Genomic DNA, 27,593 nt, shown 5'->3' on the forward strand with positions numbered 1-27,593 from the left:
TGATTTTCTGTTTTCTTTAATAAAAGCAGGACTTAAAACAACTCTTACAACAAGAGGTCATTTAAATCCCCCATATATATTGTACACTGGGGAACCACCAAACATGCTGTCAAGACTGTTTTGCTGTAGGTTCATTGTTAATTCAACTGACAACTTATCGTCTCCTTTTCACATTAGGATCATATCTGCAGAAAGAGAAAAAAATGTTAAGTAAACAGATACCAACAATTTATTTAAGCAATTTAAAGTGAAATGTGTGATTTAAACAGTTAAAAATTGACATTTCCTTTTCTGATTGGGGGTCAGGAGCATCCTCCACTCCCACTTAAATCAACAGATGTGGAGGGTGTTCAGCTTTTTGCAGGACTGTGTTTTTTTATTGTCAGTTAATTAAAATAAAGGATTACACCTGGACTGTGTGCTGTTTTTAGAATTTGTAGTGTGTGAACTTGAGTTTTCTTTAAAGGTATCTTACTACCAGCTGGGTTTTTTTACATACTTTAAGATGGCAATCAAATGAAAATCTGTAGACATATTTCACCACAGAAGCTATTTATTTCTTGATGCAAGATTTTCATAGGCTAACATTGAGAGAACTTCCTCTCAATAACAGCGAAGTTACCCATCATGACCACATCTGAACTGCAGCTCAGTTCAGAGACACATTTACTAATTTCTTCCACACCTCCCCCCCCCCCCACTTGATTCTTCTAGCGCTGCTTCCTATCACATGATCTTTTAATGAACTTTTTTGATAAGGGTACAGAATGATTAACTAGTGCTCAGGAATGTGTTTATACTTGGAATTCAAGCCCTGTCCTTTTTTCTCTCCATTCCTGCCCCACCCCCACCCCAAGAAAACAAAAAAACCCTTCTTTGCTTCTAACCTGCTTTGTTTTCATAGATGAATAGTGTACAGCCACAACTGAATGCTCAGGCAGTTTTACTTCCCCTAAATCTGATTCCATTTAACTAAGGGTTTTTTTTTCTTAGACAGGAAAATGTCAACTTGTGAGCCAATTTACATCACCACTTAACTAGAAATGTATTACAGGTCTTTGCTGTTCCTAGGCAACTCATTTATCCCTTTTGGGAAAAAAGAAAAAAATGAACACTGAAAATCACCACCACTAGCTGCATGCTGTTAATACACTAAGAATTTGGAAAGGCTCCTAACAAGTTTGACTATTCTATATTAAAATACTTTATACTGCCACTTGCTATTTCAGCCGCTGATTTATCAAATGTTTCTGCAATAACATAATCCTTTTTAAAAATCACATTTTGGATAAATTAGCCATAACTGATAGCAACTCAAGTCACCCAGATACTGTTAGTTCCCTCATACAGTGAAACTAAACATACAGCATATACTTTTAGGCTGAGTGAAGTGAGATCCTACATTCAACTTGATGGCATTTTTCTGCTGGTCTGTCTGGATGTAATGCTATATACACAGTGGTGGTGGAGCCGTGTCAGTCACAGGATATTAGAGAGACAAAGTGGGTGAGGTAATAGCTTTTATCCAACCAACTTCTCAGAGAAACAAGCTCACAGCACTCTTCTTCAGGTCTGGGAAATGTACTCAGTCACAGCTGAATACAAGGTGGAACAGATTGTTTAGCATAAGTAGTTAACACATCTCTAGGCACCATTCAAGGTGAAATGGCCTCCAGTTATAGGGAGGGAAAGGGGGTGAGCAATTGGGGGGGAAGGGGCAGTTTGTGGGCTACACTATATAGATTGTTTATAGTAAGCCATGAATTCTACTGTCTCTGTTCAGTCCATGATTTTTTAGTGTGTAGCAGAGTTTTGTCTTTTGAAAGTGTTGTGCAAGTTTCCTTTGAGGACGAGGGGCTGATAGGTCAACACAGAGTGATCGCTTTGTGAAAAGTATTCACCCAGAGGTGATAGGTTGTTTTTATCTTTTATCATTTTCCTGTGTGAGGTCAGTTGAGAGCATAATGACCGGAGGGTTTTACCTACTTAAATTGATCATGAGAGTCACGATTTTTGAGTACAGTTAAGCCTCACTCAGCACAGAACTGTCAAATGTCAGGCTTTTTTTTTTTCAGCTGCAGCACAAATGTTTCTAGTCAAATAGGAGTTACCCCAACCTAAACAATGGAATGTGGTTTCTCCACAGGGACGTTAATTCCAAAGTACTCTGAAAAACACTGGGAATTCATTTACAGAGCAGATAAACAAAGCTATCATTCTATCAGGAGAAGCATGGCTACCCCCAGCAGGGAAGAGGAACTTCAGCTAAGGCCTGGTCTACACTGCTGCACTGGGTCAGTGTGACATACACTAGTTATGTAACGTAGGCCTGGTCTACATTGCCAGCGAAATTCGGCAGCAGTTGACGGGAGACACGCAAGCTATGACTTCCTAACTTCTACCCACCATGGAGCCCTCACTATGCTGTGCCGATGGGAAATGCCCCCTCGTTGACGCAGGGTTATTCTTTTTGCGGGGGTGGATTAATGGTGTTGACTTCCAGATTGATTGAGCAGGTCTCCACTGCTGCTCAATCGATCCCGCAGAATCGATCCGGTGGCACTAACAATGCCACCATCAATATAGATATACCCGTAACTAGCCTCTCTCACGCTGACGTACTTACATCTACGCAGCACGGTGCCTTCATGACGCTACGTCGACGGGAGAGCGTCTCCTGTCGACGCTGCCTTCCGCCTGTCGGGGAGGTGGACTAATTGAGTTGATGGGTCTACACAGACCCGTTCAGTCGATGCCGTTGCATCGATGCCTTCTGCCGTAGCAGTGTAGACACGCCCTCAGATAAAAGGGATGGAGGACCAACCCTCAAATAAGTAATTGAATCAACTGAAAAAAATATCCTGACATTTAAGAGTTCTAAAAGTGAGAAATCCTGTCAGCTGCTGCAGGCGCTGTCAGGGCTCCAGCTGTCAGCCCTGGGAGGCTGCTCCCCTGCCAGTCTGGGGAGTGGGGAGGGGACCTCACTGCAGCACACCTAGGCCTGGGGAGGGTGAAGAACCCTAAGGAGCAGAGATGAGTCTGGGGGCTGAAGTAAGGAGGGTGGGGGCTGATGAGGTAGGAGGCTGTACTGATGGTGGGTTCTGAGCAGATGGGGTGAATGCTGAGAGGGTGAACTGAGCACAGTGGGGTCGATGGGGTGGAGGAGGGCTGAACTGAGGGCGTCGGTAGGGGAGAGAACTGATGGGGCACTGGAGGACAGGATTAATTGCTGGGCAGCAGGACAGGCAGATGTGAGGGTGAGAGCTCCTGCAGGAGGGAGCCAAAATTAACCTTATCCACTAGCTGTGGGAGAGTAGGCCACACTAATTGTCAGATGCACACACGCTGGGGATGGGCAGAGGGCATTCAAAAATCAAGAGACTGACCTAAAAAACACAATATAATCTTTTTTTTTTTAAAGTCATAATTTTTGAGCCAATCTGATGATTTTGGGGGCTCCCACTCATGATTTTTGATCTCTTGACGTTGGCAATGCTGCCTAGCTGCTACTGGGGAATTTAACGCACTGGATGAGGTACACATGGATGTAATGTCGTAAGTTTTTGAATGCTGCATCCAATCAGTTCCAAACACTCAGGGAATGTTCTAGGCAGCAGTGAGCAGCAACCTATTGAGTGTGGTGAAAACTGGGAACCTGGAAGGGAAAATGGGTGACATTCAGAGTCCCTTGCATATGAGGAGTAAACCCTGCATCTTCCACCACTTCTGTAATTCTCTACAGATCAAAGAACTGGCTGATGGCCACAATCACCACCTTTCAGCATAACATCCACCCCACTCCTCAGCTCTGCCCATCCTCACAGTACAGTTTAACATGTTGACACAGTGAATGATCTATTATCTCCTAAGCTGGGTACAATACTGCAAACTATTAACTCCCAGACAGAAAGAAAAGAAATAATGGTGGGTGGGAAGAAGGGACATGCAGAGCTTGTGAAAGGCGATAGGTATGAGGTAAACAGAGAGCACACAGAGCTGCTAGCATAAGGTTTTGGGGTGGGAGGAGCCCTAAAAGAGAGAGATGGCATACAGAGAACTTGCATGGGATAGCCTGGAGGGATGCAAGGAGCCTGTGGCATGTGCAATGAATTCAGACTACAGAAGCTACGAAGTGTGAGATGAGACCTGGCTCTCTCTGGGAGTGGAGCTTTTCTTTCTTTCTTTCCTTTGAGTGCTGATTGACTGATTCTGCTGAACACATCTTCAAATGCTATTCTCAGGAACCTGCAGCTGCTAATACTACATGACACAGGGCCTGCTCCCACTGAAGTCATGCCAGATCAAGGCCATAATCAGTAAATATCCAGTAGTAGCAGGCTGCTGTGTGGCAAAGACTGAAATGTTTGTGTTACAAGTTTCCACCACACAAAATATTTACATAAACACAATAAATATTAAAGGTAAATATCAAAGGCAGCATAAAAATAAATTGGAGCCTAGGTAGAATACTATGGTGAAGGGTGTTTTATAAAGGCAACAGAGAAAAGTATTCCAACATGTTTGATGCTATAAATGGTGGTGTTCTTTGGTGGTTTGTGCTCTTATTACTACCCTTTCACAAGAAACATTCTATGGCAAGCAGCATTTTTAACTCAGTTTTGCAATAATACTTTGAGACTAAGCACAAGATTTAATCTCATATTATATTCTACTGCCCAGGCATTTCTACCCTTTTTTTCAGAGGAGTTTGGATTCTGCAAATTATGATTTTTGCAGAACTTTGTCAAGTGTAGAATTAATCAGAGCTGGAATTTTTCTGGGTTCTCCCACCCCTACTTAAAAGTTCCAACAGTAGCAGGTTTAACAAGTAATGAAAAATTCTTTCTAAATAATCATATTGTTGGTGAGATTGCAAATAAGGACTTTAATTAAGTGAATGTGTGAACTGAGAGTCACTCTTGCGGATACTGAGAAGTCTGGCATAATCACAAAATACTTCATGCCAGCTTAAAATCTATACATGCACGTACAAGTAAAGTGTATAGTTTACAATATAGACCATACAATTCACATATGTTGGAAAGGTGAAGAACAACACAGAATTTTACAGAGAAAAACTGAATAAAGAGAAGCAGACTCTGCTTAGCAGTGGCTGCCTTTTTTTGTTTATTAGAGACTGGATTAGGAGTCACATGCCTAGGAAAAGAGGATTTAGACAGGCAGGATAGGCAGAGAATGAACTGGCCAAGGAAGTAGAAAGGAGGAACTAATGTCTTCTCTAAAGAGGGCAGGCAAGGGAAGGGAAAGGAAGAAAGTAAAATGAAGATATCAGCAGAAAACTAGTAGAGGGTTTATGGAACAGAAAGTGTTTTAGACAGGGTAATTTTATAGACGTACAAGATACAGCAGCAAAACAGTACCTTCAGCCAGCGTAAGAGGTGTCACCTCACTCCTGTGGCATGGGCCCCGCCACAAACGGAGGGATTCTGTGATTTGTAGTCCAGTCAGGACCCACAGAACCATGGGAACTGTAGGCTGCTAACAGCATGCTGGGTATAAAAGGCCTGCTTTACTCTGGAGAGAGAGATCTTGGCCAGTCCTGCTGAGAGTCTCTCCACCAAAGAGGAAAGTAGGGAAAGGTAGTGCTGATCTTTTCATGGAGAAAAGGCTTGAAGCAGAAGCCTGGGAAGAAGCCTGGAAATGAGTGGGGCAAGGCCCATTTAGAAGCCTTGTGTGAAAAGGTGTGAGCACCCCTGTGAAAAGTGGAGAGGGTCCCCCCAGACCACGATAAGGGCGCTATAACCCAAGCAGGCTGTTTTTATTTTGGACTAGTTTTGTTTACCCTAGAAAAAAGGGAGTCTCTGGTTCAGCCAGAACAAAACCATCCAGCCAACAGGGGGAGAGGCACTGGCAAACTCTGATGGCTGCATCCTCACAAGTAGGAAAGAGAATCTGGATTCAAACTGAATGCCCAGGTTCCTTGTAATAGGGAATAAAATAATGTTCAGAGGAGGGAGATGAAGCAGCAACAATTCTATCTGAGAATGCTCTCATTACCAATAAAACTACTAGTTTTGAATGTTATATTGAAGGGAGTCATGTAGGGCCCAGGAACTGATAAAGTTTAAGATATAAAGAAAGACAGGAAAGAGCAGAAGAGGATGTCAGTTTGGACACATTCTACACAGATGCGGTATCAAGAAAGGAGGCAGCCAATGGAGCGATAGCCATCATGTGTTTGAATAGAAAAACGAAATTGGCCAGAAAATAAGTCAGGTGACGTACAACATATCAGATCTCTCTTAAAAGCACTAACAAAAAAAATCCCTTACCTAAAGAGATCATCAGCAAGCGATTCCTCTCTTGCATGTCGATTCTGTTCCTAACAAAATAAAGTAAGCCTTTTCAATATCATTCATACTAAAGCAATAGTCCTGTACCGAGACATCTTGCTGTGGATACCTCACATACAGTGCGTTTTACAGGTATGTCAGATTATGGTTTTCACCTCATAAAATAGGCTACAGTTACAGAAACCTACCTGAAAAATGATCAGAAGCTTGTGGGAAGGTCTACAATGTTATGCTCTTACACGTTTTTGCCCCAAACCCCACTCATACACATCCAAAACCCTTAAGCATGTGCTTATTTGCACTTTGATCTTATGCTTGCTTGCATGGGTTGGGGTATGGGTTAAAGCCAGAGCTCTGGTTTAGGTCAGGCTATAACCCCACCCACTGCGGTGAGGATGCAGGCAAGATCACTCGAGTGCCAAGTCTTCCAAAGCCCTTTCCCACAATTCCCTCCAAAAGGCCGAGAAATTCTCCCACAATTTACTGGAAAGAGACTTTCTGCACACACACAAAAAAAGGCTATGCCCCCAGACATGCACAGATGAGGGCAGAAATGAGGACACAGTAACAGAGGCCAGCTTTGCTGTGGGAATGCTCATACTCAGGCTAAGCTAACCCAAATGCTTACACCCAGGTGCCAATCACCCAGGCCAACTGCACGGTGTAGCTGTCCTGCATGTCAGACAAAAATGAAGGGGATGGAAAAATATTCAGGACTTTACATTATTTGTCATGATGGAGCTTTCAAAAGCAGGACTGTCCACAAGCAGAAACCTGTTAGTTGGTCAAAATTTTGAGTCTTGTCACAATTACTTTTGAACAGTGGAACTAGTTCAGAGGTGATTTGAAATCAGACTCCTTTACACACTGGCAAGTAGCTGTAAGTTAACGTAACTTATGCCAAGGAGGTACAAGTTAAAGTAATGCGTGACCTACTTCGGTTTACAGCTACTTATACCTTCCTACTACTGAGTTTTTCATTCAATGCTACTATCTTTCAACAACTCAGTTTACGCTGCACCAACTTTAAAGTGGAGTAATTAAGTCGAGTCTAATATAAGTGATGAGTTATATGGGTGTTTAAGTTGTATGTTGTGAGTCTAAGTAAAAATCTATACTGTCTAAGAGCAACCTGCACATTTTGGTGGCAAAAAGTGAAGAGGCAGAAGGAGCTGCAAATTACACCATTTTAGACTGTCCTCAGAGTTTGACCCCTTGCAACGCTATAAAATTTTAAGAGTTGAATGGAGAAGTGCTGAACATCCACAACTAAAGGTAATACAAGTTGCAGATCTTCAGCATTTCTCAGAGATAAGCCAGCATCCTGAATGGTACCTTTTTTCGCAAACTATATTCTAAACTACTTTAAAAAATTTGAGTAATAGCAGCATACTCTCAAATTGTGGTCTGCTGACCTCTTCTAACCGGAGTCGCTTCTGTCATGGGAGTGAAGCATCTATGTCTGTTTGCAAAAGGGGATACTTTGCTAATTGGAATTGAGCTATGATTGTTTTAGGGCTTTCAGAGCCTTTTTTGCTACCTGAACTGAAGGGTGCAAGGGGGAAAGGAGTCAGAACCTCTGCTCCACTGCACAGTTGCTCATGTCCTTCTTAGGTATGACTCAAATTCAACAATGAGTAAATTTGTGGTGGATGCCAAATTAGGATAACAAAGCACAAAAGATGACAAACTTCAAAGTGGCCAGGAAAGATTACTGCAGTGCAATACTGCAAGGTCAGAACCAGTGTTAAAATCAAGCTTAAAATCAGGGAGAGAAAAATAAACAACAGACACAAAAAGTGGGGGGTGGAGTAACAAATTCAAGAAGCCCCATCCATCACATTCTCTCCTAAATACTGTTTTTTCAATTAACCAAGCAATACAGGAAAGATACGGAACCTGGATTGGGTTGTGGTCCCTGAAAGGAGCTTGTTTTTTTTAAGCAGCAGTCCACAAAATGAAAAAGCTTGAGAACTGCTACAATAAGATATAAATTGCATACAAGTGGAAAGATGTTCTCTAGTAAAAGACACTACAAAATTCAGTCTCCTGACCGCAACATTCATATTTCCTGTGTATTTTTCATCTGAATATGAACTACATTCTAATCTAACTCTGAGCAAAACATCAGCAGTGCTGCACTGAAGTGCTAAGGCCACTGAGTTTGTTAATGTAAAAACTTTCACTGCCACACTCAGAATTCAGGCACAGGTGAGTGTCAATAAAACATTTATTTTACTGTCACTAAAATCACTTTCTCCTAGGGTCAGTACTTTTTGCTTTACAGCAGTCTCCTCTGAATCAGCTATATAAATATTGCATATCAAATTCAGCCAAAAGAATCACCAGCAGAGTCAGCCTTATCCCTGAACCCCTTTAGTTTATTTGGGTCACATCCCTCACATCTTTTTTGGGTGTGTTAAGTGGCAGATTCGTTCAGAACACAGGCTCACTTTTAGTACAGTGCTGCCCTGTTCTTGGGAAGGACCACAGTTCTGTTGCCTGGAAAGAATTCCTTACCTCCATTTCCTGCCTTAACCATTCCTCTAACTGTGAATTCTTTTTAGCATTGTGAGCTATCAGATCTGAGCCTCCAATAATGTGTGGAAGTTGTCCTGCTCCAGGATAAGGTACCTGTTGGACAAGAATGTTTGCTGTTATAGAGCAGGCTGACAACCTTGCAAGACAAGAGTACCCACCTCTAGTAAATTCACAGTGGCAGAATATCTTTCATCCAATTTGTCTAACTGCATCTATGCAATGAATAGTTCCACTTAAATAGCACATCACCAGCAAACTGCCAACTCTCCCCCATCAGCACACAAAAAGAAATAGCTGTGACTAGTTATATTTTAAATCTGTTAAATTAATATGCTAATACATTTAAAATGCATTTTGAAAACAATAGAAACTGATATTTTAAGTTTCTAGTCAATTCTGATGTAAAGTAGAATTTGTAATGCAGAACCCAGCAGAATACATGGGAAGGAAGACATTTTCAAAGATATTGTAAGTTCTATTAAACAATTTTAAAAAATGCTACTTGGAACAGTATTTACAGAAAAATGTGATTTTCAAGGTGACCATGTCAATTTAAGGCAATTAACATTTTTACTTAAATGTAGTGTATTGAATATCTTGTGTTATAATGCACTTTTTCTTTAAATTTTGGACTGAATCCATATTCCTACAATGAACTCAAAGTTTTGTAGAAGTCACTCTCAGAACCCTATTGAGCTTTGATCTTAGTTTTGTAAGAGGCATTTTTAGTAGTACGTTTAGAATCCAAATTTTCTTAGTCAAAATGTAAAACTTCCAACCAATATAAGTGTTAAATAGGTTATTTGAAAGTGACACAGTAAGCCTAAGAGGAGATACAACCTAACAATGTAATACTATTTAAGGTCACAGTATCCTTTAATGAGTTAGCCTGAGTAATAACTGCACAAGCCTCCAAAAAGAACACAGGTCTCTAGGTAATCATCTGGTGGGAGGTAACCTTCTTTGGCATCTGCCTGATAAATTAATACAAAAATAGCCACAGTATTTTGCTCTTTATCACAATGGTGACAGCAAGTTAATTAAATATAAGCAGAAGTAGAATCTCTAAGAATGCTTTTCATTTAATAACATTTCTATTGTATTATGGCAGTGTACTTACATAGCTATTTCCAACAGTGCCATCTTGTGGCAGTTTAACATATGCACTCACCTTTTTGAATTTCTTAAAGTTGTTCAGTTGCCCATAATTGGTTTGTGCAGCGACAAGACTATTTGGCCTTGGATGGCTAACAACCAGTGACCTAAATTCAGTCAACAAGACTCTGCTGGGCAGATTGCTGGAGTCATCTTGAAGTCTGTCAGTGCTCTTGTGAGGGGAAAAAGGGGAAAGAAGAACTTCAAGTTGCTCAGTAAACTAAGAGCCTATTTTTAAGAGATCAGAGTACACGCATGACAGGCTAGAAATGGAGGGCAGATATTATCTCAGAACATAACAGTCTAGATCAGATTTACAATTTAAAACTAGATGTCTGATAAACTAGGGCCTGGGGCTAAAATTAAGTGTTATCCCCACTCTGGAGAAACTCGGACCCAGGTGTTCCTCCCCCTGCCATGTGGCTTTGGGGAAAAAAAACTGCAAGGAGGAACCAGATATGGGCATGGGTCTACACTGCAGCTGGAGATGCAAATCCCAGTTCAGATAGATGTACAAGCACTAGCTTTCATCAAGCTAGCATGTTAAAAATAGCAATATAGCCACTGCAGCATGGACAGCATCGTGGGCTAGTCGACCAAGAACGTACTTGGGGTCTCAGATGGGACTGTATTCTGGCACCTCGCTCACGATACTGCCTGCAGCACCCATGGCTGTACTGCTATTTTTAGTGAGTTAGCTTGATCACAGCTATCGTGTATACCTACCTGAACTAGAAGTTACATCTCCAGCTGCAGTGTAGATGTATCCAGAGACTCCAGCCCACAGGAGCGGCTGCATAAGCAGCCAAATCAGGAACCTTTGGATAGTCAGACAACTTTCTACAGTTCTGACTGGACTTCCTCTGTCCTGTGATGATTGACTGTTTGCTCCAACCCTCTCCCCCTCACCGTCTCTTCACTCCACCTTCACTCCACACCTACCCTCTTATCTTCTTCTCCCCCATCCTGTCCTCGACTCACCCTTTCTTTCAGTGTCCCCTTCTCCCTTCATTTCCCCTCCCCACCAATTAGCTGACTTCCCAACCAAACTCAGCCCCCCAAAATTATGGAGTTAATATGACATTTGCTGCCATCATATTTTCACTTTGCTTGTGTGTTTATATCCCTACCCACACCCTGTGTCTATCTGAGCTATTCAGATTATAAGCTCTTTGGGACAGGAATTCTATTATTGTTTGTACAGTGCTTATACAAGGAGAGCCTATTCTTGGGTGAGGACTACCACAATAAACCCGGTTAATAATAATATTTTAGTTAAGGGTGTGATTTATTCTACTGTAATAATTTTATGTCAGTGAAAATGCTATTATGGACACAGTTACACCAGTATAAAGATGACTCCTAATAGTGTAGTTATCTTCCTTCCCCTATAGTAATAATCTATACTGGGATAAGCACTTTTATACCAATGTAACTGCACCCACACAAGAGAAGGTGATGGTGTAGGTGTACATCTCTGACTATACTGATACAGTTATAGCAGTACAACTTTTGTATTTAGATAAGCCCTCACTCATCAAAACCTGCTATGTCTGCTGCACACACATGTACTTAGTTTTAATAGCAAAAAACGGTGGTACATTTCCTTTACACTTCTCAGTATTAACCAATGCTATTCCTTACATTTGACTAGTTTCTTACCAAAACTGAGGATTCTTGCTTGATCTCAATTTTCTTCTTTGAAGTTGGAACAGCACCATGTTCTTTTTCTTGCTGTTTGACCAAACAATTTTAAAGAGCAATCACTGTAAATGTAAATTATGATTGCATATTTACAGAAAAATACCTTGGATATATATTTTAAAATTGCAATGTTCTAATAAAACCATTGTCCCTGGTTTGTTCAGATTAATTTTTTTAGTATAAGAAAACAAAGTGTTTTTCCTTAAGAGTTCACAATTCCTAAAATTCTGCCAGAAAGATTATGAAAATTGCTTTAAATTTTCAGGCATGAATTAGTTTCATATTTTAAATTATATTCCAGAGTTGATCGTCACAAAATATTTAAATGTAAGTGTTAATTTGGGAACAATCTTGATTAGGATGAAGGCTAGTCTCCTCACAGCCTATAGATGAAGAAGGGAGAGCAGACTACTGCATCTCACAATTTTGCTCAAGAGCCACATCATCATCTTCTAAGGCTTTTCTATCTCTTTTATGAAGGTCTGTTGACACCATGAATGGAGTTTGTTACAAAGAAAATCAGGAGGGGAAGGTGCTGTAGATTGTCTCCCTTGACTCAGTATCAACTCAATGCTTCCTAAATTGTTTATTTGCAACGGCTCCAGTGGTTAGATTAGATTACAATTTTGCCTGTCATTTTTGGCTCAATACCAAACATGTTCTTTCACACCAGAAAACTAAAGCTTTGTCTACACTTTTATCTCAGCCATATGGCCAGAATCTCAGTACAAATCAGACTTTGCAGCCTCAGATTCCAGAAAACGTCCAAATGAAGTTATCTGACATCTGAAAAAGGACACAAGCAAAAAAGGATTCTAGGCCACAGTTATCAGGCATGAATTTGTCTACCACATGAATGACTATGCTTATATTAAATTCTTTAGTTACTGTACATCTCTACATTTAAAGAATCTTCAGAAGTGCTCTCTTTCAGCTGAATGTCATCAGCTTCCTTTATTTCAACAAACAAGTAATTTTCAGTGCTGACCTTCCACAATGTGGGTGAAGTGGTGGATTCTTTACTATATAATGTGGAGAGTTATTTGATGCAAAGAAAAATCCCCCTATTATTATTACTACAACACAGAGGCCATGTCTACACTATATAGTTTTCCCATCAGTGTAGATTAAGTTTCAGCAACTTAAGGTGACTGGTTTTTACCACCAGTAAATTAAACCTCATCCTTGCTCCCCCAACATCTAAAAATACACAGTCCCCTATACTTTTAATAATCTCCTTCTCCCAAGCATCTTCTCCTAACCTTCTCTAAGTAACTTATTTTTAATTAGACCAAACATCCAGTGCCTTCTGTTCTTCCTCTAGGACTTTACTTCATTTTCAGATTTAAAGTGGTCAGTAATCACAAGTTCATAACCACACAATAATGTGACCCTTATGATATAATCCTTGTTCCTCCCTTCACCTGCTGGCATCACTCATATTGTCTAACTCTGATTATACACTCTTTGTGGTCAGAACTAGGGTGACCAGACATCCCGATATTAGGGGTTTAGTCTTATATACACAACTGTACCCCATCCCCTGAAAATAGTGTCCTAATTTTTCACATTTGTTATCTGGTCACTCTAGTAAGAACAGTTTTATATTTCTACAAGTTTCATGTAAATTTATGAATTTATATTAATGTGAAATAAGAACAACAATTAAAACTCTGGTTAATTTCTACAATCTGAAGATAAAAAACTGTAATCTGTGTATCCAATACCTGTTCTTTAGCTAATGGTTACAGTATGCTAATCTGAGACCAGTTTTATTGCCACATTCTTGGCTTTTCCAAGTGGTATGCTTTCAAAACTTTAGAACAGGGGATCTCAAACGGGTTGGGCAGGGTTAGTGCTTTACTGTACAGCAAACAGGAGAAGATTAAGAAAGAACTCTCAATGCTGGATAATCTCATGAAAAGCCAAACTTCCACAGAAACTTCCACATGGTTGATCTTTACAAAAACAAGACAGGCCATTTACAATACTCACTTTGCTTCTCTACAGAGGAAAAAGGACTCTATACTATCTAAGCTCCTACATTCCACAAAGGACCACAACTGTGATACCCTTGACTCATCCAACAATATTGTAAATCTATCCAGCTATATACACTTAACCCAGCAGAAGAGTCCGTTTTATTTCGGGGACTCTCTTTCTGCCCCACCACGTCCACACACATGATACAGTTCTGTGGTGACCTGGAATCCTACTTTCGCCATTTCCGACTCAAGGAATTTTCCACCACATCACTGAACAACACACTAATCCACAGATACCTTCCTACCAACTGTACAAGAAGAAGAATTCTGCATGGACTCCTCCTGACGGTCAAAACAACAGACTAGATTTTTACATAGAGTGTTTCCGCTGACGTGCACAACCTGAGATTGTAGACAAGCAACATCGCTTGCCCTATAACCTCAGCTGTGCAGAAAGCAACGCCATCCACAGCCTCAATAACAACTCTGACATTATAATCAAAGAGGCAGACAAAGGAGGTGCCGTTGTCATCATGAATAGGTCAGATTACGAACAGGAGGCTGCCAGACAACTCTCCAACACCACATTCTACAAGCCACTACCGTCCGATCCCTCTAAAGATTACCAAAAGAAACTACAACATCTACTTAAGAAACTCCCTAAAGAAACACAGGAACAAATCTACACAGACACACCCCTTGAGCCTGACCAGAGTTATTCTATCTGCTACCCAAGATCGACAGATCCGGGAATCCTGGACGCCCCATCATCTCAGGCACTGGCACTCTCACCGCAGGATTGTCAAGCAATGTGGACTCTTTCTTCAGGCCCTATGCCGCCAGCACTCCTAGCTATCTTCGTGATACCACTGACTTCCTGAGAAAACTACAATCCATCGGTGATCTCCCAGAAAACACCATCCTAGCCACTACAGATGTAGAAACTCCCTACACCAACATTCCACACAAAGATGGACTACAAGCCATGAGGAACATTTTCCCTGATGATGATATGGCACACCTGGTAGTTGAAATTTATGACTTTGTCCTGACCCACAACTACTTCAGATTTGGAGCCAATCTATACCTGCAAGTCAGTGGCACAGCTATGGGCACCTGCATGGCCCCACAGTATACCAACATTTTTATGGCCTACCTAGAACATTGCTTCCTCGAAACTCATCCCCAAGCTCGTCTTTTTTACCTACGCTACATTGATGACATTTTCATTAACTGGACCCACGGGAAAGAGTCCCTCGAAGAATTCCACTGGGATTTCAATAATTTCCACCCCACCATCAACCTAAGCCTGGACCAGTCCACACAAGAAATCCACTTCCTGGACACTACAATACAAATAAAGGATGGTCACGTTAATACCACCCTATACCAAAAACCAACTGACCGCAATACATATCTTCATGTCTTCAGCTTCCACCCTGGACACATTACACGATCCACTGTCTACAGCCAAGCCCTAAGATACAACCATATTTGCTCCGATCCCTCAGACAGAGACAAACACCTACAGGATCTCCATAAAACATTCTTAAAACTAAAATACCCACCTGGAGAGGTGAAGAAACAAATTGACAGAGCCAGACAGTTACCAGAAGTCACCTACTACAGGACAGACCCAACAAAGAAAACAACAGATCACCACTGGCCATCAGCTACAGCCCCCAGCTAAAATCTCTCCAACACATCATTAAGGATCTACAACCTATCCTAGCAGATGATCCCTCACTCGCTCAAGCCGTGAGAGGCAGACCTATTCTTGCTTACAGACAGCCCCCCAACCTGAAGCAAATACTCACCAGCAACCATACAACAAGAACACTAACCCAGGAACCTATCCCTGCAACAAACCCCGTTGCCAACTCTGCCCACACATCGACTTTAGTGACACCATCACAGATCCTAACCACATCAGCCACACCATAAGGAGGTCATTTACCTGCACATCTACTAATGTAATATATGCCATCATGTGCCAGCAATGCCCCTCTGCCATATACATTGGCCAAATCGGACTGTCACTATGCAAAAGAATAAATGGACACCAATCAGACATAAAAAATGGTAACATCCATAAACCAGTAGGAGAGCACTTCAATCTCCCAGGACACTCTGTAGCTGACTTGAAAGTTGCCATACTTCTACAAAATAAAAAAAACTTCAAAAACAGACCAGCGAGAAACTGCAGAGCTGGAACACATATGCAAACTTGACACAATCAAACTGGGTCTGAATAGGGACTTGGAATGGTTCTCTCATTACAAGAAGTAATTGTGACTGTGCACACATTCTCACCTTCTAATCAATGGTTGTGAATAGGCCTCATCTACTCTAACTGAATGGACTTTTTTTTACACCTACCCTCCCCATTGTAGTTTCTTACCCTTGGATGTATATATATACCTCCTATCTCATTTCTATTTCATGCCTCTGACAAAGTGGGTTGCAGCCCACGAAAGCTTATGCCTGCAGAAATTTGTTAGTCTTTAAAGTGCTACAGGACTCTCGTTGTTTTTACTTAGGAAAGAATCTCTGTGGCAAACAGAGGCATTTTCCAAAGGAGGAAAAAGAGAAGTCACAAGAGTTGTTTACATTCAACCAAAACATTTTAGATACTCATTTTACTCTAATCCTGTAAATCAGTGGTTTCCAATCTTTTTGGCTTGAGGGCCACAAATATCATTTTTACAACCCTGAAGGGCCACCAGTCTATCAACTCATAAAATATGTATTGACGTATACACCAGGGGTTCTCAACCGGTGGTACGCGTACCACTAGTGGTACGCGGAAGCCGGCTCGGTGGTACGCGCGGGCAAACTGCGCCGCCGATTCCGCCGCCGAGAAACCCTGCTGCCGCCGATTCCCCCCCCTCCCTCCCCCCCCCCCCGGCCGCCAAACGCTGCCGCCGATCCCCCCTCCCCCGCCGACAAATGCTGCTGCTGATCCCCCCCACGGCCGGGAAACCCGCCCGCTGCCATTCCCCCCGCCGCCGATGCCCCCCCCCCCGCCGCCGAGAAAACCTGCCACCGTTGCTCCCCCGCCTGCTGAGAAAAGCCGCCGCTGCCGTTCGCCCCCCCCCCCCCCTTGCTGCCGCTGAAAATGGGCAAATGGCTGTAGGGTTTTGGCGGAGGGCATTGGTTCAAAGTGTCTACAGTGCTTTTTTTCCCCAGTATTACTCTGGCCAGGTACAATCAGATGAAGTGGTACTTGGCCTGACTCTACCTGACCGGAGTGGTACTCGGGAAAAAAAGGTTGAGAACTGCTGGTATACACCATTAAGCACTACAAATCACTACATATTTAAAGTAAACATTTTGATGCTACTGTGCTCATTTTTACATTCACTATTTTACCCCTACAAATTACTCACAGTATGTCACACTCACAGACAAAGCACTAGTGTAGATGAGTGACTATCACTACACACTCAAGCACATGACCTGGTAGATAAGTCACAATGGGTGGCCTGCTAAGTGCAGAACAAACCGGAAGGCACTGATTTTTAGAGTCCTGCCCCTCCTCAAGCTTGGCAGGTCCTGGCTGCTCCACCAGCAGCGTCTGCCACCCCACTACAGCCAGACGGGAAGGAGTTTCTCGCTGATCTCCCGTATCCGTGTCTTCAGCAGGGAAACTGCACATGTCCTGTAGCCCCGTGCGCTCTAACTGGATCCCTAGACAGTGGCTCCCTTCTGCAGCCGGGGAGGCAGGAGATCAGTGCTCCCCTCCCTCTGGCTCCAGCAGGGACCCCAGCGCCAAGGGACCTAGGCGGAGCACTTTGCCACGCTCCCTGCAACAACCAGGGGGAGAGGGGTGCTGATCTCCCATCCTTTTCTCTATAGCAAGGAGCCTGCGCTGGTCTTGTAGGCCCACGGCAATGTGCTCAGCCTGGGTCCTTAGGCCATAGCTCCCTTCTGCAGCCAGCAGGAGGGGAGCGGCGGGCCACTCAGAAAAACCCCCACGGGCCAGTGGCTGGGAACAACTGCTGTAAATTTTGCTAAAATATTTAGGCTGCTATATACTTCTTATACTGAAAGTGAGAGGAGATGGTTCTCTTGGAAAACAATACATTTTTCCTGCTAACATTTATTATGTCCCATAGTTTCTAGACATTAAAAAACAACATACTTCTCAATTAAAACAAAGAGCAAACCTGCTTTACACCCAAATGGATCTTTTCCACTCAAACCTGTTAGGCTATTTTTTAATCTTTTGTCTGACCTTCAGACATTATTATATTTTCTGAAATATGCTAATTCATAAAATTAAGCCTATGAAAAATATTAAATAAATTAACCCCATATCAGACCAGACTTCTGTCTGTGCATCTTAATGTCTGTTTCACATATGGGCCTTAGCTATTTGAATGCTATTAGGTGAGAATGCTAAGAATACACAGTGATCTCACAATATATCATCTTGCTGACACACAGCTACAGAAATTCATTGGCTGAAATGGAAATCTCCTGGCAGTTCAGCAGCATAACAGTTAATAAATGACTGTAACTGCACACTGTACTAAAAAACGTTCCTCAGGACAGGACAAGGTTTGGCTGTTTTGCTTACAAAGGCTGTATTGCTTTAACAGGAGCAAATTAAGGGCTTCAGAAAGAAAGTATGAAGCGTAAATAATTGATGCCGGTTTAAAATCAAAAAGTGCCTCCATCTGGGGAAATAAATGCTAAAAATGCTACAGGATAGAGACTCCTGGAGAGCAAGGAAGTCTATATTTAAACACATTCATCACAATGCTTACATAAAATCCCCAAACTATACCTACTGCTTGTTTATAATACATAGCGTGAGAGCTAATACAATGTGTTCAAACTGTTCAAAGCTAGTATCTTCTTATGGTGTATTTGTCTCTGTGCTAACAGAGTCTAATCTTGCAAGATGCTGCACATGCCCCTCCAATGAAGCTGCAACTTGCAGGATCAGACCCATAAAAATGATTAGTAAAGCACACTACTTACTGATATTTTATTGGCTTCTTCTTCAATCCGTTTCCCCTGGGTCTCCAAACGTCTTTTTTTCTGCATATTTGCTCCATGCTCCTCACTATGATCGCCCATTTCAGCTTCCCAATCAAGCTCTTTGCTCCCAAACACAAGCTCTAGTGTGTCTGCATCCTCAACTAAATCATCTAACACTTTTCTCTTCTTTGATGCATGCTTTTCACTGGAAACGTTTTTAGTAGCACTTTTATCTTTCTCTAATTTGCTACTTTCCATTACAAGCTTTAGGCTTGCATCTACAGGCGGAAGGTTTGTTTTCAGGTCCAAGGTATATTGTTCCTTTTGAGTCTGTTCCACTTTGCTTTTCCACATCAAGGAAGTTGTGGGTTGGGTTTGACTGGAAAGACGAGGTGACTTTTCCTCCAGCTTTGCCAGTTTAGGTACAGATGTTTCTCCCTCTTCAATCCTTTCCCTTTGCCAGAAAGAAACAAAGGCTATTTCAACATGGTCAACTCAGCAACTGAGCAGTGAATAATGATTGAATATGAACCCAAAAATCCACAAGTGATGATTTTGTTAATTTTGATTTTGTAATCTTGAGCAGGACCGTGTGTTTAAGTGTTTAGAGTACTTGGGTATGTGCACTGCACTTGGCTGTATGTTGGGTGTTCAAGGGAGTTTGCTGATGAACAACCTGTGTGAGCATTTGAATAATATATTTGGATGTTAAGGCAATCTTTATGTACATGCTTCAACTGAGGATTTTCAGAATTTTTCATGATTGTGTTGGTGGGATTTGAATTTGAGCAACCTTAGCATAAAGTTTTCTGTTTGGGGAAATAGATACCTAGAAACGGCCAGTTTAAAATTAAAAAGTTAATAGAAGAATTCACTGATTTGCAGTAGTAAAAGAGTTATTCTTAGTGGGGTAGTAAAATCTACATTCAGAGTAAAATGTATGACCCTTGAGCTAAAACAAATTACATTTAAAAACAAAAATAGCACTAATCTGATGATACGAAAAATACTCAGAAAAAAAGTTCTGTGAACATACCTTTTCTTTTGAGCTGCCTGGAAATAATTTTTAATGGAGTTAGACTGTTGCTGTGAAGCTCTCTCTTTATTTCTATCAACTCCTAACGTTTTAGAGGGGGTGAAGGGTTGACTTCTTTGGTCAACCCCAGGTGTTCTATGCATCATGGGTAATACCGTCCCTGTATTTACAGTGCCACTCGTGCTGGGAGTCTCCTTTACAGCAGTTATATTCTGTGAATATGTTTTGTCTCGTTGGTCCTTTTTGGGAGTTTTTTCTCTCTCCTCTCCACTTATCTCTATACTACATAAAATGGAGAAAAAATACTAAGTAAACATACTGGCAGTCATTACAGAAAGCATACACATTACAGAGCATCATAGTAATAAAGCTGTACCTGTGGTATACACTGAACACTTAAGGAAGCTATATAAATTAATACTAATACCTACAAAGACTAAATGATCTAGATAATTATGAAACTGCTTTAGAATTCTGAACCTGGTTAAAAGAGCCAATCAGATCTTCTGCATGCCCAATTGCATCTTCCAGTGTCCGACCTGATGCCCCAGCTAGCCTTCCTGTTGTACCCTATCACTTCAAGGCAGAAGTTGGATCATCGTGGATAGCGAACGCATTTTACTTTTGCAAGTTAGGAAGTGCCACCTCAAATGCTAAGCCCCACTGACTAGGACAAGTCTATAGCTGGCTCAAATTTCCTGTGACATGGTAATAGCCTTATTTATAGACATCAACTTAGAAATTATTTCCATGTGTACTTTACCATGTGTCCATCAGTTCTTCTGGTTCTGTGTCAGCTACATATGCTGTGCTATCACTTGCAGCAACAGGCATTATGGTCTCATCTACAGTCAAACTCTGAGAAAGGGTTGGCTGTGGAATAGCTGATCCTGGCTGTTTAGCTGCAAGTTGAATGTACTGCATAATTAAAAAGTTAGCATTCTTCCTGTGGCTCTGTGTATGTGTTAGCCATTATTACAATACTATTACTGTTAACTGACCAGGTAAAATCTGTGATAACAGTGCTCGTGTAATTATTATTATTTTAATTATAAAGCCACGCAGATTCAACAGTTAATATACAACTTCAAGAAGACTTTTACAAGACCAAATCCTAGGACTCTTACTTGGTCAAAAATCCCACTGAAATGGAAGTCAATGAAAATTTTGTTTGAGTAATGATGGACTGTAGGATTCTGGCCCACATTATTCTCATCAGTATAATAAATACTTAATATTAAATTGTCAATGGTACAGCACAAGACACAGTAGTGAAGATCTTAAAACACAACATTCAAAGAACAACAAATATAAACTGATTATGTGGTAATGGTAAAAAATGGTTCTCTCATTACAAGAAGTAATTGTCGTTGTTGGCACATTCTCCCTTCTAATCAACGGTTGTGAATAGGCCTCATCAACCCTAACTGAACTGACTTTGTTAGCACATGCCCTCCCCATTGTTATGTTTCTTACCCTTGGATGTATATATATACACCTCCTATCTGTGATTTCCATTTTATGCATCTGACGAAGTGGGTGGCAGCCCACGAAAGCTTATGTCCACAGAAATTTGTTAGTCTTTAAGGTGCTACAGGACTCTCGTTGTTTTTGCTGTATACAGACTAACACGGCTACCCCTTTGGAACTTATCCCAAAATTTGATGCCCTGCCCCTCACTCCTCACAAAAAAACAAACATGTTTGGAAAACAGGAAAAACCTAACATCTGTTCTCACAGATTTAGATTCTTATTGCATTAGTTAATACAATGCAATATACTATAGTATAAATTGGTTCAAAAAACAATTAGGTAAATTCATGGAGGATAGGTCCCTCGATGTCTATTGGCCAAGATGGTCCAGGATGCAACCCCATGCCCTGAGTGTCCCTAAACCTCAAACTGCCAGAAGCATCTGGCACTAGCCAGTGTTAGAGACAGGATATTGGGCTAGATGGACCATTGATCTGACCCAGCATGGCTGTCCTTATGTTAATGCTTGGAAACAAACCACCAAAAACCAAACCTGTGAAGTCTAGAAGTTTCCCTATCACATTTTCAGGCCAGCTAAACTATTACTGTTTTGAATTTTTATTTTAGTTTTTAAAAAAGGTTAATGCCTTTAAGTATAAATAAGACATGCATTATAAATCCAGTCTTCTTATTCTTTATCCTTTTAGTTTCTACTGTTCATCCTTCATCAGCTTTGCACTACTGTTCTCATTACAAGGGTGCAAGATAGAATGGAATAAGCAGATGACATATATATTGTTTCTGTGTGCCATTTCAAAACATTCTTTTAATACGTTTCTGTATTCACTGCACAATATATCTACTTTTAAGTCACTCTCCTGCTTTTTTCTTTACATCTATAAACATGATTATCTTCAATGCAAATATTACAAAACCATTAAAGCAAAAAATACTATATGGAAAAAAGAAAAGAACATTTATCTAAGAAATGTTTATAGGCCTGAAAAGAGAATGGTCACTAGCTATTACTTGATTTCCTCCCTTACTTAAACGAAGATACTCAACCATGACTAGGACTCCGAGGTGCTATGGTAATGCAAATAATAAATACTACTAACAACAAAAATACCCCCAAGAGTACCAAAGTTTATAAAATTACCTATGCCAGGCTGGTTTTGAGAGTTGCAATATTTTTCTGTAGACATGAAGATAACTGCTAATCCAATTTCTGCTTCTGGAATGGCTCTGAGATTCTTGCTATTAAAAATAAAACACAATTTTCGAAAATTAAGTAGCTTTTATATCCAAATACTCTGTTTTTTTATCCAAACATGCTTCTCAAAAACATGATCGAAGTCGGAGTAGCAAATGGCAGCAATCCCATCATAAAGGTACAAAATACTTCATGTACCAGCAGCAGTCTTAAGGGAAAAAATGTTATCGTACGAGCCCTGTGGTCGAGAACTTCCATGTCCCATTGCTACGGTGGGTCCATTTTTAGATCTAATAATCTGCACAGTGCACCTTTTCTTTACTGACCTCAGTCAGTTCAGATCTGGACACTTAGCAAAACTGAGGTACTTTCTATAAAGTGTGCTCTAATTCACTGGGGAGGAGAAGAGTGGAAAAATGATACACAAGATTGAAGTGCTTCTGACAAGACCTGACTACTATGGAGGCACCTCTTCCATGCACACATCCCCATGAAACAAGATAAGTTCTCTAGTTTTCCTTCCTCTGTGGGTCTAAATACTATTAACCTATTAGGTTTAGTTAAAATTATTTTTTTTTTAATTTATTTTTTATTACTAGTGTTACCCTTTATAAACACATACAACACAGCCCGTCTCTTAGGAGCTTATTTGTATTCAAAGTTTATTTGGAAGGTAGTTCCTATTCATCTGTTGAAAAATATACTTGTGTCTATTTAATCAATACAGATTATCTCCCCTATTTTTCAAAATCCTTTTATTCTTAGCCTTCTTTTAAAAATGGTAGAACTAAGAATGAACTTGACTTTCCTTTTTATATTGTAGACAGCAAACAGTTGTCAGGGGAAAAAGTAAATTGACACTTTAACTAAACAGACGAAGTCCAATTAATTAATTAATTTGGACGTTCTTACACAAAATTCTCTAGGAAGAGAACAATCCTTCCCTCCCCCAAAAGTTCTCTCTCTAAAAAACATCTCACCCTTAATCCGTACACAAAGAATTTATCCAAATTACTGTTAAAATTCTGAAATGTCTATTAAAATAAAAGATTATGTTTCACCTTTGTAACACAGTCATAATGGAATCAATCCAATTTCTCAATGAGTCAGACACTGGGACCTGCGAGTTAGTTAATCCTGTATCAACAACGCAAACTTCAGGAGCTACCAGTAAAGAAGTTTCTTTTCTTCCTTCTGTCAACAGTTTTGCTTCTCCCCCTCCAAGAATAATTGCTGGACTCAGTTTCTTATGCTAAAAATCAAGGAAGAAAATATAATTTAAGGAACAGATTAAATTTAGTCAGATCCATTAGTATTCTTTTTACTGAAGCAACAATAATATTGAACATATCAGAATTTATTCTAGAATCAGAACTATCTTAATTTAAAGCAAATCTAGACTGAGTTGGAAATTTTCTGATGAAGAGTTTGTTGGAAAATGCTGCTTCGTCAAACCCAAACTGTCTTGAAAAAACGGTTCATGTTCCATGAACAATCAGTCCTGGGAGCTAGCCGGCCTGGAAACCCTGAGTCCGGGGTTCCCAGTCCTGGGGCAGTGGACAGGGCCAGGCTGCTCTGGAAGTACATTTACACAGAGATAAGAGACCTATGGCACAGCCATAGTGGCCCAGGTCAGCTGACTGGGGCTCACAGGGCTAAAAAGGATGTGTAGACATTTGGGCTTGGGCTGCCAACGTCTACACAGAAATTTTTCAACCCCGGAGCCCAAGCCCTGCGAGCCCAAGTCAGCTTACCTGAGTCACCTGCGTGTTTTTTTATCCCTGTGTAGACATACTCTGGGAGACCTGGCAGCTACTGGCTGAAATGAACACTTGGCAGTTTCACCACTATTAGTGAATACTACCCAACAGCAGTGGTGCAAATGCCAAGAATGTCCATTTCAATCAGCAGCTGCCAGGTCCCAGGGAACATACCATGTTCAATATCAAGAGAGATCACTGGAAGTTTTCAGATTCCCCTGCCCCCCTCCACGCCAGTTCCATCTTGTGTTCATCAGCATCTCATTAGACCTTGTCTCAAACTGGGCTCTAATCTTGTAAAGAGATCTGCAAATGCAGATTTTTTTCCTGCAGTGAATTCAGTTATTTCAGTGGGAATCCATATGGGGTAAGGATCTGCACTTGTGGATAACTTTGCAGGCCTGAGGCCTTTAACTGTAAGATCCTTAGGGCAGAGGTAGTGTCTTATGTCTGTACAGTGTCATGAACATTTATATTTCTCATTTGTTTAAAAAAGTAAGAGGCATACATATACAATAGCACAGGTAGGCAACATCTGGGAGCAATTAAAACCCTCTCACCCAGTTTTTCAATCCAAGATCAAAAATTAGAATTTCAAACCTAACAGAAGGCATTTTAGTGACCAACCGAAAAGGAATATGTTAATGCAACTCTTCATATACAGATTTCAGCTGTGTGTGTATACAGCTAAAACTGCTATAAAATTCAGCTTTTTATCTAGCCTTCTGCAAGCAGAGATGCCTCTCCTTAAACAGAGACTGTCCAGGAGTTCATATGGGTACAGTTACTATAATTTTAAGCTACTCCCAGCTGATAAGCACTAGGCTTGATGTAAAACCATATGAACGCAATTGTTTCACTATACTCAGAGGTCTGTGGACTTTCAGAGCATGTGAAGTAGAATCTGATATTTGTGGATAGTTTCCATAGGTGAGGGAGATGCCTCTTGATGTTTTAAATGAAAGTGAGTAAAAGACATAGTTTAAAAGGCTGAGATCCAATTTCTGTTGATGGGTAAGATGACAATGTCTCTTGAATCACGATCAGGTTCCATGGATGCTTGAATATCTGTGGCAGGCCCCCACAAAAGTCTCACTCCCTATTACATACCTTCTGAATGAGTGAAGTTTAAATGCACTATCAACAGACAAAGTATTACATTTGAATTCTAACTGGTGCATTTTTACAAACAGAACTAATTTCATACATGTTTTCTGTTTCTAAGTATCTTTTAAATACTTTGATTAATATTGTCTTCTTGTACATCTTTGCAACCCAGAGCCCAGTTACCTGCTTAGCACTTAGGAACACAAAGGTTTTTCCTCTGAAGATTATTTTTCTTTCATGATGCATAGACAGATCCAATTTTTCAGTGCCAATAGCAGGCTCATCAACTGGAGGATAAAAGCTACAATGACGGGAGAAACAAAGTTATAAAATTCAGATTTACATGTTTATGCAGCTGTTTACTACAATTTATTTCTACTTTATTTCAAAATAAATCTTTGAAGGTATGACATCAAAAGGTATTGTATTACTTTACTGCGGTTATAACTAGTTATATAATAAGAAAAAGAGGGACTGGATTTTTCAAGAGATTTGTAACAGGATATGGAGCCTCTCACTTCTGGATCAGAGGCAGAGATTTTCAAATTCAGTGGGAGTTGAGCATCTCTCTCTTTTATGCTCCTTTGATAATCCTGACCTATATCTGGCACAGGTCAAGTGTGACCTACAACCATTATCATCAGTGAACAATTACAAAATGACTTGGTGGTCTCAGTGCCAATTCTACTAAAGTGATAATCACATCATATTATCATGACAGACATTTTATTGGCCATCTCAGCAGAAGCCCACCTCTCAAGGATCCCTGCATAACACTCACTACTACAGGTGATCCTTACACTGGAAGAGAGGAAAAACATGTACTAAGCCTGTGCTACACCACCTCTTTAACTAAGCAGCCACACACACACACACACACACACACACACACACACACACACACACACACACACACACACACACACACACACACACACACACACACACACACACACACACACACACACACACACACACACCCCTCCCCCCCTTCATTAAACAGAACAAACTGCCTCTTTCCCCTATTCTTGCTGGTAATAAATGATGCTTCTCATATTAACATGTAGAGCGGAAAAACAGTTTTTCAGTGGCCCAATGGATAAACCAAATTCAGGATTATTATTTTAGAGAGACCAGTGGAATGCTAACAGATAGAAACATGATAATTGCCTCCCTCCCCAATCTATAATTTAGGCCCTAGTCCTGAAAACACCTATGCTTGTGCTCAACTTTAAGCACGAGTGGTTCCATTATCTTCAGTATGACTCATGTGCTTACAGTTTCAGCACAAAAACAGGTATTTGCAGCATCAGGGCCTCAGACCAGAGAATGATGAAACAAAGCGCAGAGTAATCAATAATAGTTATTCCACACATGCATGTGCACAGCATGATGAAATAGATATGGGTTTATATTCTACTTAAATGTCACTTCTTGAGAGCCTCCCATTAGAAGATAGTGTCTAGAATTGTTTTGACTCAGGAGGGAGGAGTAGGTTTGCAGAACATATTGGCCAAGTGTAGCATGGAACACAACTAACTGAACAGAAACAGAACTTAGAATAATGGACCCATTGGGGTCCAATACTATCCTATTTTTATGCCATTGGCTAGAATTTAGAAAGAAAGTGAGATAGGAAGCAAATTTCATTTTCATCTTCAGGTAAGCCATAGTAGCTGATTACTAAACTGGGCTTTTTTAATTACAAGTCAGTTTTGGTTTTTTTCTCTTCCCCTTTATCCTGATGTAATTTCACTCATCCTGGATTTCTGATAGACTCAGGCTTCTGAACATTGTGATTTTTCCTAGGCTAATGACCAGTGGAAAAGTGTTTCTCCCACAGGGCCTTTGCCACTGCCTAAGAACATTAATAAATATATATACAACCAAATCCCCCTCCCTCACCTTTTTTGAGGTATAGTAAGGAAGCAGATATGGTATTTGTGAAACTTAAAAGGAGTTTTTGGATATTTAACACAAGCAGCTGCTAAGTAAGTTTATAATAGCTCTATGCAAATTACATCTTAAGGATCATCCATTCTGAGATACTGTAATTATTTTAAATATAGATCTGTTTATTATATGAGCTGTCTCACCCGGCTTGATGCATAGGTATCTCTTTGAAAGCTAAATGATAGATACACTGCAGTGTCAATCATGTTTAGTGAAGTACAATTCCACTGGGGGGCTTTAACAGTTAATAACATGTTAGGAACAGAAAATATCCGTCAAATTCTATTTTAGGGAGCACTTAACACTCAATTATATTGTCGAATTTTTGCACATCTGTAGTTAGAATGGTTGCTTACACCCTGA

General features: G+C 40.6%; 1 protein-coding gene across 1 annotated transcript in view; it reads right to left on the reverse strand.

Annotated features, from left to right (window-relative positions):
• The window catches only part of NBN (nibrin), a 48,752-nt gene continuing 21,159 nt past the window's right edge, over positions 1-27,593 (reverse strand). The window contains exons 6-16 of the mRNA XM_067558256.1: positions 25,461-25,578; positions 23,472-23,662; positions 22,357-22,454; positions 20,488-20,626; positions 19,725-20,006; positions 18,689-19,142; positions 11,673-11,744; positions 10,027-10,182; positions 8,835-8,948; positions 6,294-6,343; positions 1-185 (exon numbers count right to left, since the gene is read on the reverse strand). Of these exons, the coding sequence (XP_067414357.1) occupies positions 155-185; positions 6,294-6,343; positions 8,835-8,948; positions 10,027-10,182; positions 11,673-11,744; positions 18,689-19,142; positions 19,725-20,006; positions 20,488-20,626; positions 22,357-22,454; positions 23,472-23,662; positions 25,461-25,578 (1,705 nt within the window). The 3' untranslated portion in view covers positions 1-154. The remainder of the gene's footprint in view (positions 186-6,293; positions 6,344-8,834; positions 8,949-10,026; positions 10,183-11,672; positions 11,745-18,688; positions 19,143-19,724; positions 20,007-20,487; positions 20,627-22,356; positions 22,455-23,471; positions 23,663-25,460; positions 25,579-27,593) is intronic.

The sequence above is a fragment of the Emydura macquarii genome, unplaced genomic scaffold, assembly GCF_026122565.2.
Source record: "Emydura macquarii macquarii isolate MOO-44397 ecotype Brisbane River unplaced genomic scaffold, CSIRO-AGI_Emac_v2 contig_1897, whole genome shotgun sequence".
Classification (NCBI taxonomy): Eukaryota; Metazoa; Chordata; order Testudines; family Chelidae; genus Emydura; species Emydura macquarii.